Below are 12,500 nucleotides of genomic sequence, written 5' to 3' on the forward strand. Positions count from 1 at the left end.
GATGAGAAACCAACACCAAGTCATGAATGCTACAGCCAGAGTACTGTGTAAATAGGGAGCCTCTCACCATGTAAACCAGCCTGCAAACAAAGACATGACCTCTCAAACAGCAGCTTATTTACTGACACAGGACCAGCACGGCTGCACTGAGAAACACAGAAACACGGCATCAGTAAGAGCCTCTAAACCCCAGCGATCCATTTAGCCAACAGCACCACTGGGATCAAGCTGTCTGGAGCCATAGGAATGCAAAATACTTTAGTGTCTGCAGACACAGCCAGCTGGACACCTGCGGAGAGAGACGATCAGTCTGTCTGTTTAGAGCACTCAGCTCTGCCACTCATTGTGTGTGAGAGAGAGAGAGAGAGAGAGAGAGAGAGAGAGAGAGAGAGAGAGAGAGAGAGAGAGAGAGAGAGAGAGAGAGAGAGAGAGAGAGAGAGAGAGAGAGAGAGTGTGGATTACAATGCCCTGTTTTTTTTGGGTACGCTCTATTCTAGGTTTGTTTAAAATTGCTGTGCTACTGCAAGAGGCTGCCGGCTCCCCCTGCTATTGTTCCAGAGAGGCACTCACTTCCTGACGGCTCCGCGCGTCTCACAGGGGCTGCTGGGACTACTCTCGCCCTCACGATCCTCCACACTGCCGTACCTGTAGGGGTTGGGGGGGACACGTTACCACGGTACCAGTCACACCTCAAGGGTACATCTTATCTCCCAGCAAATCACTTTAAATTCGCAAAACATGAACACGTACAAGGCTCTATTTTTGGTATTTATGCAAACAATCTTAACAAAATCAGACCTTTTGTGTCTGGATGATGAAATACCCAGCATTTAATGCATTTAGCTGACGCTCTCACCAGAGCGACTTACAGAGACCAATTCCAAGGACAGTCTTTGATGTTAAGTGCCTTGCTCAGGGGCAAAACGAATTAGGAAGCCCAGTCCCCTAACCACTACACCATCACAGCTATTTCCATCATCTCCAACAAGAGACTGTGGATAAACATGTAGCCGGATTGTACACAGATTGTCCATTGTTCAGACTGGACTGGACAGGACTGGACATCCTCTCAGGGGGTTTACGTACCTGTCGAGCAGCAGCTGCAGCACGGCCTGTGTGCTGGCGAAGGCGCGGTAGGTGGACAGGAAGATGCTGGTGTAGGTCAGGTCGTTGTCCCCGAACGCGGTCAGCAGCGTCTCCACAAGCCGCTCCAGAGTGCCGGCGCGGATGCTGCGGATCTTACACGTCTCCAGCTGACTGACCGTGTGGCCAGGGGGCAAGCGGTCACCCTCCGCCTGAGAAGGGGAGAGAGAGAGAGAGAGAGAGAGAGAGAGAGAGATAGATAGAGATAGAGAGAGAGATAGGGATAGAGAGAGTGATAGATAGATAGAGAGATAGAAAGAGAGAGTGATAGAAAGAAAGAGAGAGGGAGATGTACAGAGAAATGCATATTGATAGTTAGATAGAGAGAGATAGAGGGAGAGAGATAGAGGAAGAGAGAGAGATATAAATTAAATGATAGAGAGCAAGAATGGATGAAAAAAGAGAGGTGGAAGGGAGGGAAAAGAGGGAAGGAAAAGACACAGAAGAAAGTAATTATAGCACACTCGCTTTCATCCAAAGCAGGTCAAAAAGACAGAAAGAATACAGCGGGGACAAGGCCAGGCACCCATTTTATCAGTGTTTGCTCTTAATAGGTAGAGTAGAGTAGAGTAGAGTAGGGAGGATATGCTGACAGAGGCGGGGGTGGGGGGGGGGGATGGGACCTGATTAACTGAAGACAAAGGTGGGCCATGTTTAACACTACAGCAGATGTGTCCGACTATTGTGCATCTGCTGGGGCTGAGGCAGGGAGAGAGAGAGAGAGAGAGAGAGAGAGATGGACACAGAGAAAAATAGAGAAGAGTAGGAAAAAAGGAGGGATCATGAGAGCAGGAGGGAGGAGAGACCTTGCTGCAGCAGCTAGCACGCTACAACAGGAAACACTCCAATCTGGTTTTAATCACTGTGTCCCCTCCTCCACCCACACACAGCAAAGGAGAGATAGGGAGAGGGAGAGAGAAAGAGAGAAAGAGGGGGAGAGAGGGAGGGAGAAAGGGAAAGAATACAAGGCACAGAGGAGGAGACTATGGGCTTCACTACAACTGGGGGGCTTTGCCAGGCCTGGAGTCTGCATACGTGCAAGGGAAGAGTAAGAGGGGGTCCATGCTTTTCAAGCTTTCTCACACACACACACACGCACACACACACACACACGCACACACACACACGCACACGCACACAAGCACAACTCTGGTACAAGCTATGCATAACCAGTTATTAAGCAGAAATGTGCAATTCATCACTAGCCATAAATGACAAAGGAGGTAATGTAAACATTTTGTCCACAGTACACTGCTTTGTCCATGTTGAATTACATGTGGGTACGTAATGGATTGAGGTAATCAGGTCAATTATAGACAATTACCAACAACGGGGCTATAGATTTATATGCTTATAATATGTAAGCTAGTACCTCTAAAAAGCAAAGGCAGGAAATGACCTCATTTTGGCAAACAATAGCAAACATCGACAATGACTGTATAGTTGATTAAATGTTATTTCAGTAGGGTGGTGGCACAATGGAAAATGAAGTTAAAAATGTTAGAGCAACATTTAATTCAACTGTGACCCAGAAACATTGCCTCATTCTGCAGAAAAGCCATGTATAGAGTTACTCCCACTTGTTGATTTATTCATCAAGTGTTTTTGTCCTGCTTCTTCACCATTAGCATATAATAAAACACACTCGAAAAAGGACCACTTTGTGCAGTTACTAGGACGATTTCTCTTGCAGCTCTTTCAGCAAACGTAATAACTCTGCACCAAATGACAACACACTTGGAACCAAAATCACCTCTTAATAGTGGGTGAGGTATGTGCTTCTCATGCCCCATATATAATACTGTGTATGTCATATATGCGCTCTTAAATAAGAAATCTCATAATTCAATGGCTAAAATGTCATATAAAGCACTCATATTATATATATATTAGTATATATTAAACAGTCAAACTAGTGTGTGTGTGTGTGTGTGTGTATGTGTGTGTGTGTGTGTGCATGCGTGTGTGTGTGTGTGTGAGTGTATGTGTGTGTGTGCATGAGTGTGTGTGCGTGTGTGTGCGTGTGTGTGTGTGTGTGTGTGTGTGTGTGTATGCGTGTGTGTGTGTGTGTGTGTGTGTATGTGTGTGTGTGTGTGTGTGTGTATGTGTGTGTGTGTGTGTGTGTGTATGTGTGTGTGTGTGTGTATGTGTGTGCATGCGTGTGTGTTGAAGAGGCTGTGAGTGACATGCTTAAGCTGCTTTTAAACAGTTCTGCTGATGCATGTTGATGAGCAGGGCTCCCCAAGGGAGAAAAAAGCCAGACTCACCCCCAGCCATCGTGCTCCCTTGTTTGCCGCCTGTTGAATCTGCACCCTCTTGAGCGTCACATTGTAGATGGCCCCCTCCTCCACCTCCTCGCCCCAGTCCTGCACTGAGCTCTGTAGAGGGAGACACACACACACACACACACGAGGGCCTCCGTCAAAACACTGCAAGCTGTCTCCAGCACCTGCGCTTTGCGCAGCGTCTAAAGCGGGTCAACTAAGCTTATGAATGGACACTTTAAATAGACCATGATTGGGGAAAATTGGGGGTCTAAAAATGAGTCCATAGGAAATGTTGTTAGCGAGAAACAATAGAAGGGACCAAGAAAGAAGGAGGGAGAGAATAAGAGAGTGAGAGAAGGGGAGGGAGAGATAGAGAGAGAGAGGGAGAAAGAGGTGGGGGGAGGAGTAGTCACAGGATTGGGGCAGCTGAGAGTAACAAGGCAGATGCACAGAACAGCCTGCCAGATCTCAACTTTAGAGAAAAGGGTACTCCACCACACTAACACACACACACACACACACACACACACACACACAGACACACACACACACACACACAGGCACACACACACAGGCACACAGACACACACACACACAGGCACACACACAGGCACACAGACACACACACACACACACAGGAACACACACACACAGGCACACAGACACAGGCACACAGACACACACACACAGGCACACAGACACACACACACACACAAACACACACACAGGAACACACACACACAGGCACACAGACACACACACACACAGGCACACAGACACAGGCACACAGACACAGGCACACAGACACAGGCACACAGACACACACAGACACACACACACCCTCCACTGAGGGCTGAGATCAGAGCTGGCGGGGCCCAAACACAGTGACGGAGGAGAGCTGTGTGCAACAAGCGAGAGGCTAACAGCTTTCACAGATTTCTGACTATAAAAGCCGGACCCCAGATGGCATTCTGGGAGATTTCTGACCATAAAAGCTGAACCCCAGACTGCATTCTGGGAGTCCCAAATCACTGGTGGAAACAACGTCAACTCATCTGAGCTCTGAGCTTTCAGACTGAAAGATATGGTTTGGTTTGCACAAGGAAACCTCCCCTGAGACACACAACAGTAAACACTTAGATGGAGCAGACGGTGAATCAGTCTAAAATCAATAGTAGGCTATCCATTTCAGAACGGGGGCATGGGGGCAAAGTGAAAACAAGGCCCATATCTGAGGGAGGAAACTGACCATTTGTTTTTCTTTTGCGAGGACGGGAGGCAAGGCAAAAGTAATGACACAGCCAATACATCATAAAAGCTGTGTCATGTTTATAAATCTGGCAAGAGATCTCTCTCTCAGGCCCACAGAAAACACAAGAGCGTGACCAGACGCTGCATATTCATCTGGACCCTGTGGTCATCCCTGCACCGTGTGGGCTGCGAAGAGCTCTTCACTGCAGTACTTCAGGCTTCAGCGAGAAAGAGAAAAGGTGTGTGTGTGTGAGAGAGAGAGAGAGAGAGAGAGAGAGAGAGAGAGAGAGGACTTGTGCTGACCCGGCCCGGGAGATAACCAACGGGCCAGCGCGTCTATATTTCCCAGCCGTTTCCTGTACAGTGTGGCGAGATAAATACTTCGCTCAGTGAGTCATGCTCTGGGCGGTGAAAAACAATGGCAGGAGGTCTCGGTGCTCTGGCCCAAGCCTGCTGAGTCCACAGACTGTCCACCGAGCTCACTCTTTGTGCTAAACTCCAATGTTTTCCAAAGAGGGCTTTAAAAGCACAGTCAGCTTCATACTCCATTTTGGGGAGGGGAAGGTTTTTTTCCCCCCATGTTGATGTAGTCCATGGAATAGTTCCTGCAGTTTATGAGGTCATTCCTTCACAAAATCTAGGCTACAATAAACAAAACTGATGAATCTCAGATGAACACAAAAGGTGCAAAAAAGAAAGCAAACATAAAATTCAGTGTCAGTTTTATATTACTGGCATACTTTGATAATTAAATGTAACTTCCTACAACCTCCAACATTATTTATAAATACGCCTAAAGTTTGATGGGGGATGCTGATGTGGAAAAAAGATGCAGTGGACCGCCGCTCCTACCCCCCACCAGGTCAAAATAGCCATCCTTAGCAGCTACGTGTGAAACAATACGGCTCTGCAGATATCAACAACGGTGTCAAGTCAGTCCGATGTGCTTTGCTTTTGTGTGTTAATCCCAAGGACGCAGCTGGGGCCCGTAGAGAACTGGCCTCAAGGCAATTGCGATTGTCTCGCCCCCCATTCAGTCACTCTCGCTCCCCGACTAAACAAAAACTTTTCTCATTTTCGTCAAGCATAGAAAATCTGCACAAGAAGGATCATATTCGCTGACATACACAATGAGCACAGACGTTTACCGCAATGAATACACAAACTAATGAAACACTCCAATTAGGTGACAATTAAAAAGCCATTCTAGGTTTTTATTTACCCCCCGCAGCCCCCCCCCCCCCCATCTTTTCCTTTATCCGCTACTTTTCCCAGCCTCATGCTCCATCCCTCCCCCCTCCCTCCCCCGTCTTCCGACCGCAAGAGAGAGAGGCGAGTCAAGCCGCAAAATCAACAATCTGCTCGTGCAGCTCAAGTTTTTACCATCTTAGCTTTCCAGGCGAATTTCATGGTCAGCACTTCTTTCATCGTCCGGGACTAGCATCGGAGCTCAGCTTAAGTCCAGCGCGGAGGGAAATGTTGTTTTCAATCCCGGTCGACATAAAGGAGTACAGACACGATGCTGTCCAGCAAAAAGAAAGTCCTCTCCGGTACACACGCTCAAGCCGTCACGGCTCTCTTGTCTTTTCCTTGGCCTCTCCTGCAAACCTCCTCCTCCCTTTCAAACTCCTCTCCCTTTTTCTCCGTCTCTGTGCCAGTGAATGACACGACTCCACCCACCGCTTAACGCCCCACCCCCAGCCGTTACTAGATTTGTTTCTCAATAAGAATAAAGGGGAAGACTAACGAGAAATCGGGATGAAAAAAAATAAAGGAAAGGCTATGACGTCAGCTCAGAAGCTGATTGACCAGAGACTGTTTGTTTATATGTGAATGTGATTATATGATTATATGTGTGAAGTTACTGTCAATTTCCATTTTTAACAGGAAAGTAGACGGGTTGTGGATTATTTTGGCTGCTTGTGTGTAAGCGTATCAGCATGTCTCTGTGAGTAAGTTCATCTGCAACCCTGGCTTTACAGTTATACAACTGTAAAGCCAGTGTGGATGGTGAGAGGAGCAGCTGAAACTCTCCGTTTGGGGTTGAGTGCTTTATGGAGTGATAGAGATGATGGAGTCTCCTGATGTGGTCGACTTGGTACACACACACACACACACACACACACACACACACACACACACACTAATCCTCTCTCTCTCACGCACACACACACACACACACACACACCCACACACACACACACACACACAATACTGGCCTCCCGCCATGACTCTCCACAAAAGAGAACAATCAAATTTATGAGGGGATCCAGAGTGCAGAGGCCCTTTTCTGTGGTCAGAAATTTAAAGAGAAGGAACAAGGACATCCACAGGACAGATGTGCCACCAGTCACATCAGCACACACGCACACACACATATACACACACACACACACACACATCACGTCACTCTCAGTGTCAGTGGGTGCGCACACGGAAGAGGACTGAGGGCTCTTGGGACGTCACGACAGCAGGGTCTACCCTGGGACATGGACATTCTCTCTCTCTCTCTCTCTCTCTCTGTCTCTCTGGCTGGTGGCCAATTCCCAGGCTGGTCTCCTCTAAGGTCCACCACAGGGGTCTCAGGGGAGGGGGGTGCTGAAGATGTGGTGGGATAGGTCACGACCCCTTCCTGGTCTCCCTCATGTGACAGCTGCCTCTAGTCTGAGCAGCTGATGTCATCCCCCGACGTGTCAACATGTCAGGGATGCCGCGCGACCTATCTGACGTAAAAACAACAGCCTCCACCGTCGCCATCTCAGAGCATCTAACATGGAGCCATTACTCCACCTCAGGGAGGTAAGCAGTGAGCTACGCAGTGACTTTGGCCCTGGGTCTCAGGTCTCAGGGCCGTGACGACAGCACTGCACTGCCCAGGGTCTCGCATGTGTTTGACTTAGTCGTCTGTGCTGTGTTTTCAGAGGCCAGCATCAGAGAGAGAGAGAGCTCAGAGAGAAGACGAGAGAAGTGCCACGTCCGTTAGAGTGGAACAGATCCCCCCCCCCCGGACTGTTTTCTGTTGTATTTTTCTCCTTGACTCTCTTTTCCACGAACTTGAGTCCGAATCTGAGCACTGAGCGTTTGCATGGAAACAGTGTTTAGCTTGGAGCTGGAGATCCTTCCTGTGTGATCTATAATGGTAAACACGTCACAGCAGCAGCAAGCAACAGCAGCTGGCTGAACTTCACAGTAAAGGTCAGTTGCTCCCCCCTCCCACCTCTCTCTGTCTCTGATCCCTGGGCCTTTGGGTAGCCCCCAGGGGAGAGGGGAAGCAGTACCCCCACCACTCATGCACTCTGATGTGGGTGCAGACTGGAGGCTCTCCCCCCTGTTACCTCTCGGCGATGGAGCAACCAGGATAGCTAGCCAGCCTCGTCTGCGCGGGGCAAAAACAGGAGGAGCGAAGCGGCTGTTATTGCAGCGCTGCGGGGGAAAAACACACATTCCAGGAAATCTCCCTCTTCCTGCCCACAGCCTCACCGCTTGCCTGCCTGCTTGCCTGCCTGCCGGTCTGTCTGTCTGTCTGTCTGCCTGCCTGTCTACCTACCCCTCATACCTGACCCTGCTGCCAAACCGTGGCAATGCCAAAGCCAAAGCCAGTGGCAGTTAGAAGGCAGCTGACACACTGATACAGGAACTGAAAATGGATGTTATCTGGACCACATCCGGCTCTCTCTGTCACTGGTCTGGGTGCCATGTTTGGTACAACAAAAACGATCAGATCCCACTGCTGAAGGGTAAACAGTCAGAGACGCCTCAGGGAGATACACCAGCACAGCACATTCACTCTCTGCTGCGCGCTACCAGATCAGGCCCTCATCAGCACTAATGTTAAAGGGACACCAGGCAAGCCTGATGCTTTTTCTCTACGAAACTCCCCCTCGCTCGGTCTGAAGCTCTTTTCCTTTTCTTTGCGTCTTCCGTCAAGGATTTTCGCTGCTTCTTCGCCGGCTCTGCCATTATACACACGTTTGCAACAATCTCTAGCGTTTCGTTAGCCTGCCTCTGTGCTGTAAACTGATCCTGCTTCAGTCGGCGGGTAGGATACACCGAACTTGCAAGTGGGATATTCTTCCTACAGGCAGTAGGGGCGGGCGAGAGAGCCTTCATTCGCCCCGTAATGAGTCATTTAACCATATACCGACTTACGAAGATGATTAATTAACACAAAAACGTTGCCTGGTAAGGTGCTGATGCATTGGGCAAGTCTTTTAGCAATGTTGCTGGGCAACCACCTAACCGGTTCCATGTGTTCTGGGACTGGTTGATCACATAATTTGCCTACTGATGATTTACAAAAAAAAAAAATGTTGCCCAAAACCAATGACAATGTGGCTGAACAACAGCACAAAGGCAGCAACATTTTGCATTTTGAATTTGCATTGTGTGTCCTGTCCTGGGCCTTCAGCTGGGACCTGTGGCTGGGCTGGACCTCATATTCCCTACAACAGTAAGCAGAGCCACAGGCAGGGAGATGCTCCTGCTGATACTTTAGGTGTTCTGTCATGGCGAATGTCTGAGAAACTCCATCGCTATGTTTTTCTAGCTGGTGCCTGGCGTGGTATGTTTATTTGAATGCAGTAAAGCAATTCGTTACACTCGTTATACTTCCTGACACCGAGGCCATCGGCCCGCCGGCCCACAGTTGCAAGGGTGGTTTTTCCGCTCACATGCGCTAGGGGGAAGCGAGACGGCCACCATTCAACCCGAAAAAAGTCATATAACCATCCCAATGACTCTGAAGCTGTTAAATGAAGGTAAATTAAGCTTAAAAAATTGCATATTAAGCTAAAAAACATGCATAGTGTGCCTTTAAACTACTGGAGCATATGGGCCAGATCAGGGCCAGATCAGGGCCACGTCTGACTCCTTCTCGGCTACTCCCTGGGCCCATGCTTTTACACACACGCGTGAGGTTGATGGCACAGCCAGGCTAAGTGTGCATGGAGCAGGGTAATGAGAGGGAGAGATCAAAGATGGAGCGGAGTGGAGGGGCAGTGTTTTCTCAACTTGTGTAGACTCACAGCACACAATAACAGCATACTGACAGCCTTGTCTTAATTCACGGGCAGGCCGACAGACAGACAGACAGACAGACAGATAGATAGATAGATATATAGATAGATAGATACATACATACATACATACATACATACATAAATAAAAGTCTAGAATTCTATCCATTGAAAAATTAAGAATGCAAAGGTGCTCTCTTGAGCACAAGAGAGACATCAACTAAACACTGGATGGTGAAAATACTGCTGCCATTGCTTGACAACCGAAAACAAAACCCAGACAGACCTGTTTCCAGAAAAGTCAAGTAAAATCAAGTATGAATGTGTGCTCCGAATGGAAATTCTGGAGTTGCATAATGTTTCGGTAAGGAAAACTCTGTCAGTATTAGAACCTGGGCACTGGACTCTAAGCTGACACAGTTCTCAGAAATCAGAGCAGAGCATCCCTCCCACGGATGACGTGCCACATGAGTAACGGCCTTCTCTTTAAGTTTCAGTTTGACCATAACAGACCTGTTTATACTCGTGGGGCTTCCATTAGATCACATTCTGTAAGCGTCACACACAGCAGTGTCCACTAGGGGGCACTATGTAATGCAACAGCTCTCATCATGAACAACAAGGCAAGCGGCAGTAAGTGCCATAAAAATTGATTACAAGCATCTGTTTTTATGACAGAGAGCCATGGCCGCCTCTTACGCCAGTCCCAGCCATCTGATTGAAAAGTCTCTCACTTCTCCATGCCCAAGGGGGCAGTTAATGTGCACAGTTAAAGCCTGGTACCATATGCTTCCCCCATCTCTCTGATTAAAGGCACCTTTCCACACACTCTTAGCTTCCCCACTCTTCTTTGCTGGCCCTTAAGTACACGTACATGGATGGAGGGAGACATCTGTGTACAAGCCGTCAGCCAGTGTTGTGCCACCTAAGTGTGGTGATCTAAATGTGCCATAAAGTGCCTATCACCCCACATTGCCCCTGTCTTACCAAAATCAGTGTAAGGTATCCGCTAGTCGGAATAGGTCATGGACTGACTCCTGGCCAGTGAGGTCCATAAACAAATAGTTTGGCTCTGGGATCAATGCGGTCCATTTAGTGGAACAAAAACAAGGATAATCCCAGGTGGTGGGATATGTCCATTGTTCATCGGCATTAGAGTGATTTGTGTGGTCCTGGTACCCTTGGCCAACACCCCCCTGCAAATAAGCTCTAATTAAGCAGTGTGCTCGCCCGCCCCTTACACAGCCCCCCTCCCTAAACACACACACACACACACACACACACACACACACACACACACACACACACACTCGCACGCACGCATGCACGCGCACGCACGCACACACTCTCACACACACACACACACACACACACACACACACACGCACACACACACACACTCTCTCTCACACACACACACACACACACACACACACACACACACACACACACACACACACACACACACACTCATCCTCGCCAGTGCACTCGTGCCCGTCTGGCCGCCAGCCCGTCTGAGTGGGTGAGGTCATACCATCTGTCACCACCTGCACAACGTTAGACTAGACCAGACTTGACCACTTGCACAAGTCTATTTCCCGCACCTCTACAAAACATATTACAGTTTTTTTCAGTCGCTAACAAGCGTTTGTCCAACCAGTTGTCAAATTTTCAAAACTCTAAATACAGTTAGCACAGCATCTGTCTTTTGTGGCAATACCATTCACACATTTCATGTCGTTTTCACACGACATGCAGTCAGTGAACACATTTCCACAATGCTTACATTTTCTTAACAGACAAGCTATACCTCCCAACAAAATGATGGATTGTTTTTGCAGTATTTACGAATGTTGCACACAACATCCCACAATAGCAAAAACAATATTCCAAACCTTAGATACAGTATAAAAACCTCTGCTTCTGCAATGATATCAGTTCAAAAACAATATACCTCAGCTGATAATAAACAAACAATTGAATAATTGACACACAATTGATTTATGTTGGGTAAATTGGGCCAACCACAGCTGATTCCAGTCTGGCTTAGACTCAGTGGCAGGGGTTATTTTTTTCTATTACATTGACACGGATACAGTAAAAGGAGGACTTTGAGGAGTGATGTTTTTAGAAACAGAAACAGAAAAAGACAAACACTGTAATGTCTGGACAAGGCAGAGTAAGAGCAAGGGGCCCAGGGAGAAGAGCAGGCTCAGTGAGAGATGCAGTGAGAGATGCAGGAGCAGTGAGAGGAGCAGGGCCAGGGAAAAGAGCAGGCCCAAAGATTGCAAGAAGGCATTCCAAAGGTTGCAAGAATTGTTGTCAGTGATGAAATTCGTGCCACTATCATTGATCATGTAATCAATGCGATGTTGATGAAAACACGTGGCCTAACCCTGAAGATCCTGAAGATCGCAGAGATTAGATGCAGTAATTTTGTGCTTTTTTTAGTCCCCCCCCCCCCTTTTTATCTGGGCTTTTTGCTGTTGTTTTTTTGTTCAGAATGCTCTTGTGTGTTTCATGGATATTGTGTTGTTCACTGTAAGCAATACTGTAAAACTTTTTCTGTTCAAATGAACAAAACAGCAATTTGATTGATATTACCTGAAATACACAATTAAATAACATGTATAACATAACTTTTTAATGTTTTATAAAATGGAGATATAGCATTTTGGAACCAAACTCGGCCAAACAATATATATATTAATTCATGTTTATATTATGGCTAACAACACTGAAAAACGTCAGTCTATGACCAGGAGCAGAAGAATATATGTTAAATCCAATTTATAATCCTGGCGACAAGTGTCACTCAACAAAA

At 47.5% G+C, this 12,500-nt stretch overlaps 1 protein-coding gene across 2 annotated transcripts in view; it reads right to left on the reverse strand.

Annotated features, from left to right (window-relative positions):
- Window positions 1-12,500, reverse strand: part of rgl1 (ral guanine nucleotide dissociation stimulator-like 1) — a 31,873-nt gene that overhangs the window by 10,961 nt on the left and 8,412 nt on the right. Inside the window, exons 1-4 of one of the 2 annotated variants that reach the window (XM_076278996.1) lie at window positions 6,045-6,292; window positions 3,411-3,521; window positions 1,087-1,295; window positions 571-645 (exon numbers count right to left, since the gene is read on the reverse strand). In XM_076278996.1, coding sequence (XP_076135111.1) covers window positions 571-645; window positions 1,087-1,295; window positions 3,411-3,521; window positions 6,045-6,089 — 440 coding nt within the window. In that variant the 5' untranslated portion in view covers window positions 6,090-6,292. Of the gene's footprint in view, window positions 1-570; window positions 646-1,086; window positions 1,296-3,410; window positions 3,522-6,044; window positions 6,293-12,500 lie in introns of those variants that run through there. The other variant, XM_076278995.1, reaches the window with a different exon arrangement.

This window comes from Alosa pseudoharengus, unplaced genomic scaffold (genome assembly GCF_046254945.1).
Source record: "Alosa pseudoharengus isolate Yale_2024_CS ecotype anadromous, Long Island Sound unplaced genomic scaffold, YU_APseudo_1.1 YU_APseudo_1.1_scf_11, whole genome shotgun sequence".
NCBI classification, from domain to species: domain Eukaryota; kingdom Metazoa; phylum Chordata; class Actinopteri; order Clupeiformes; family Clupeidae; genus Alosa; species Alosa pseudoharengus.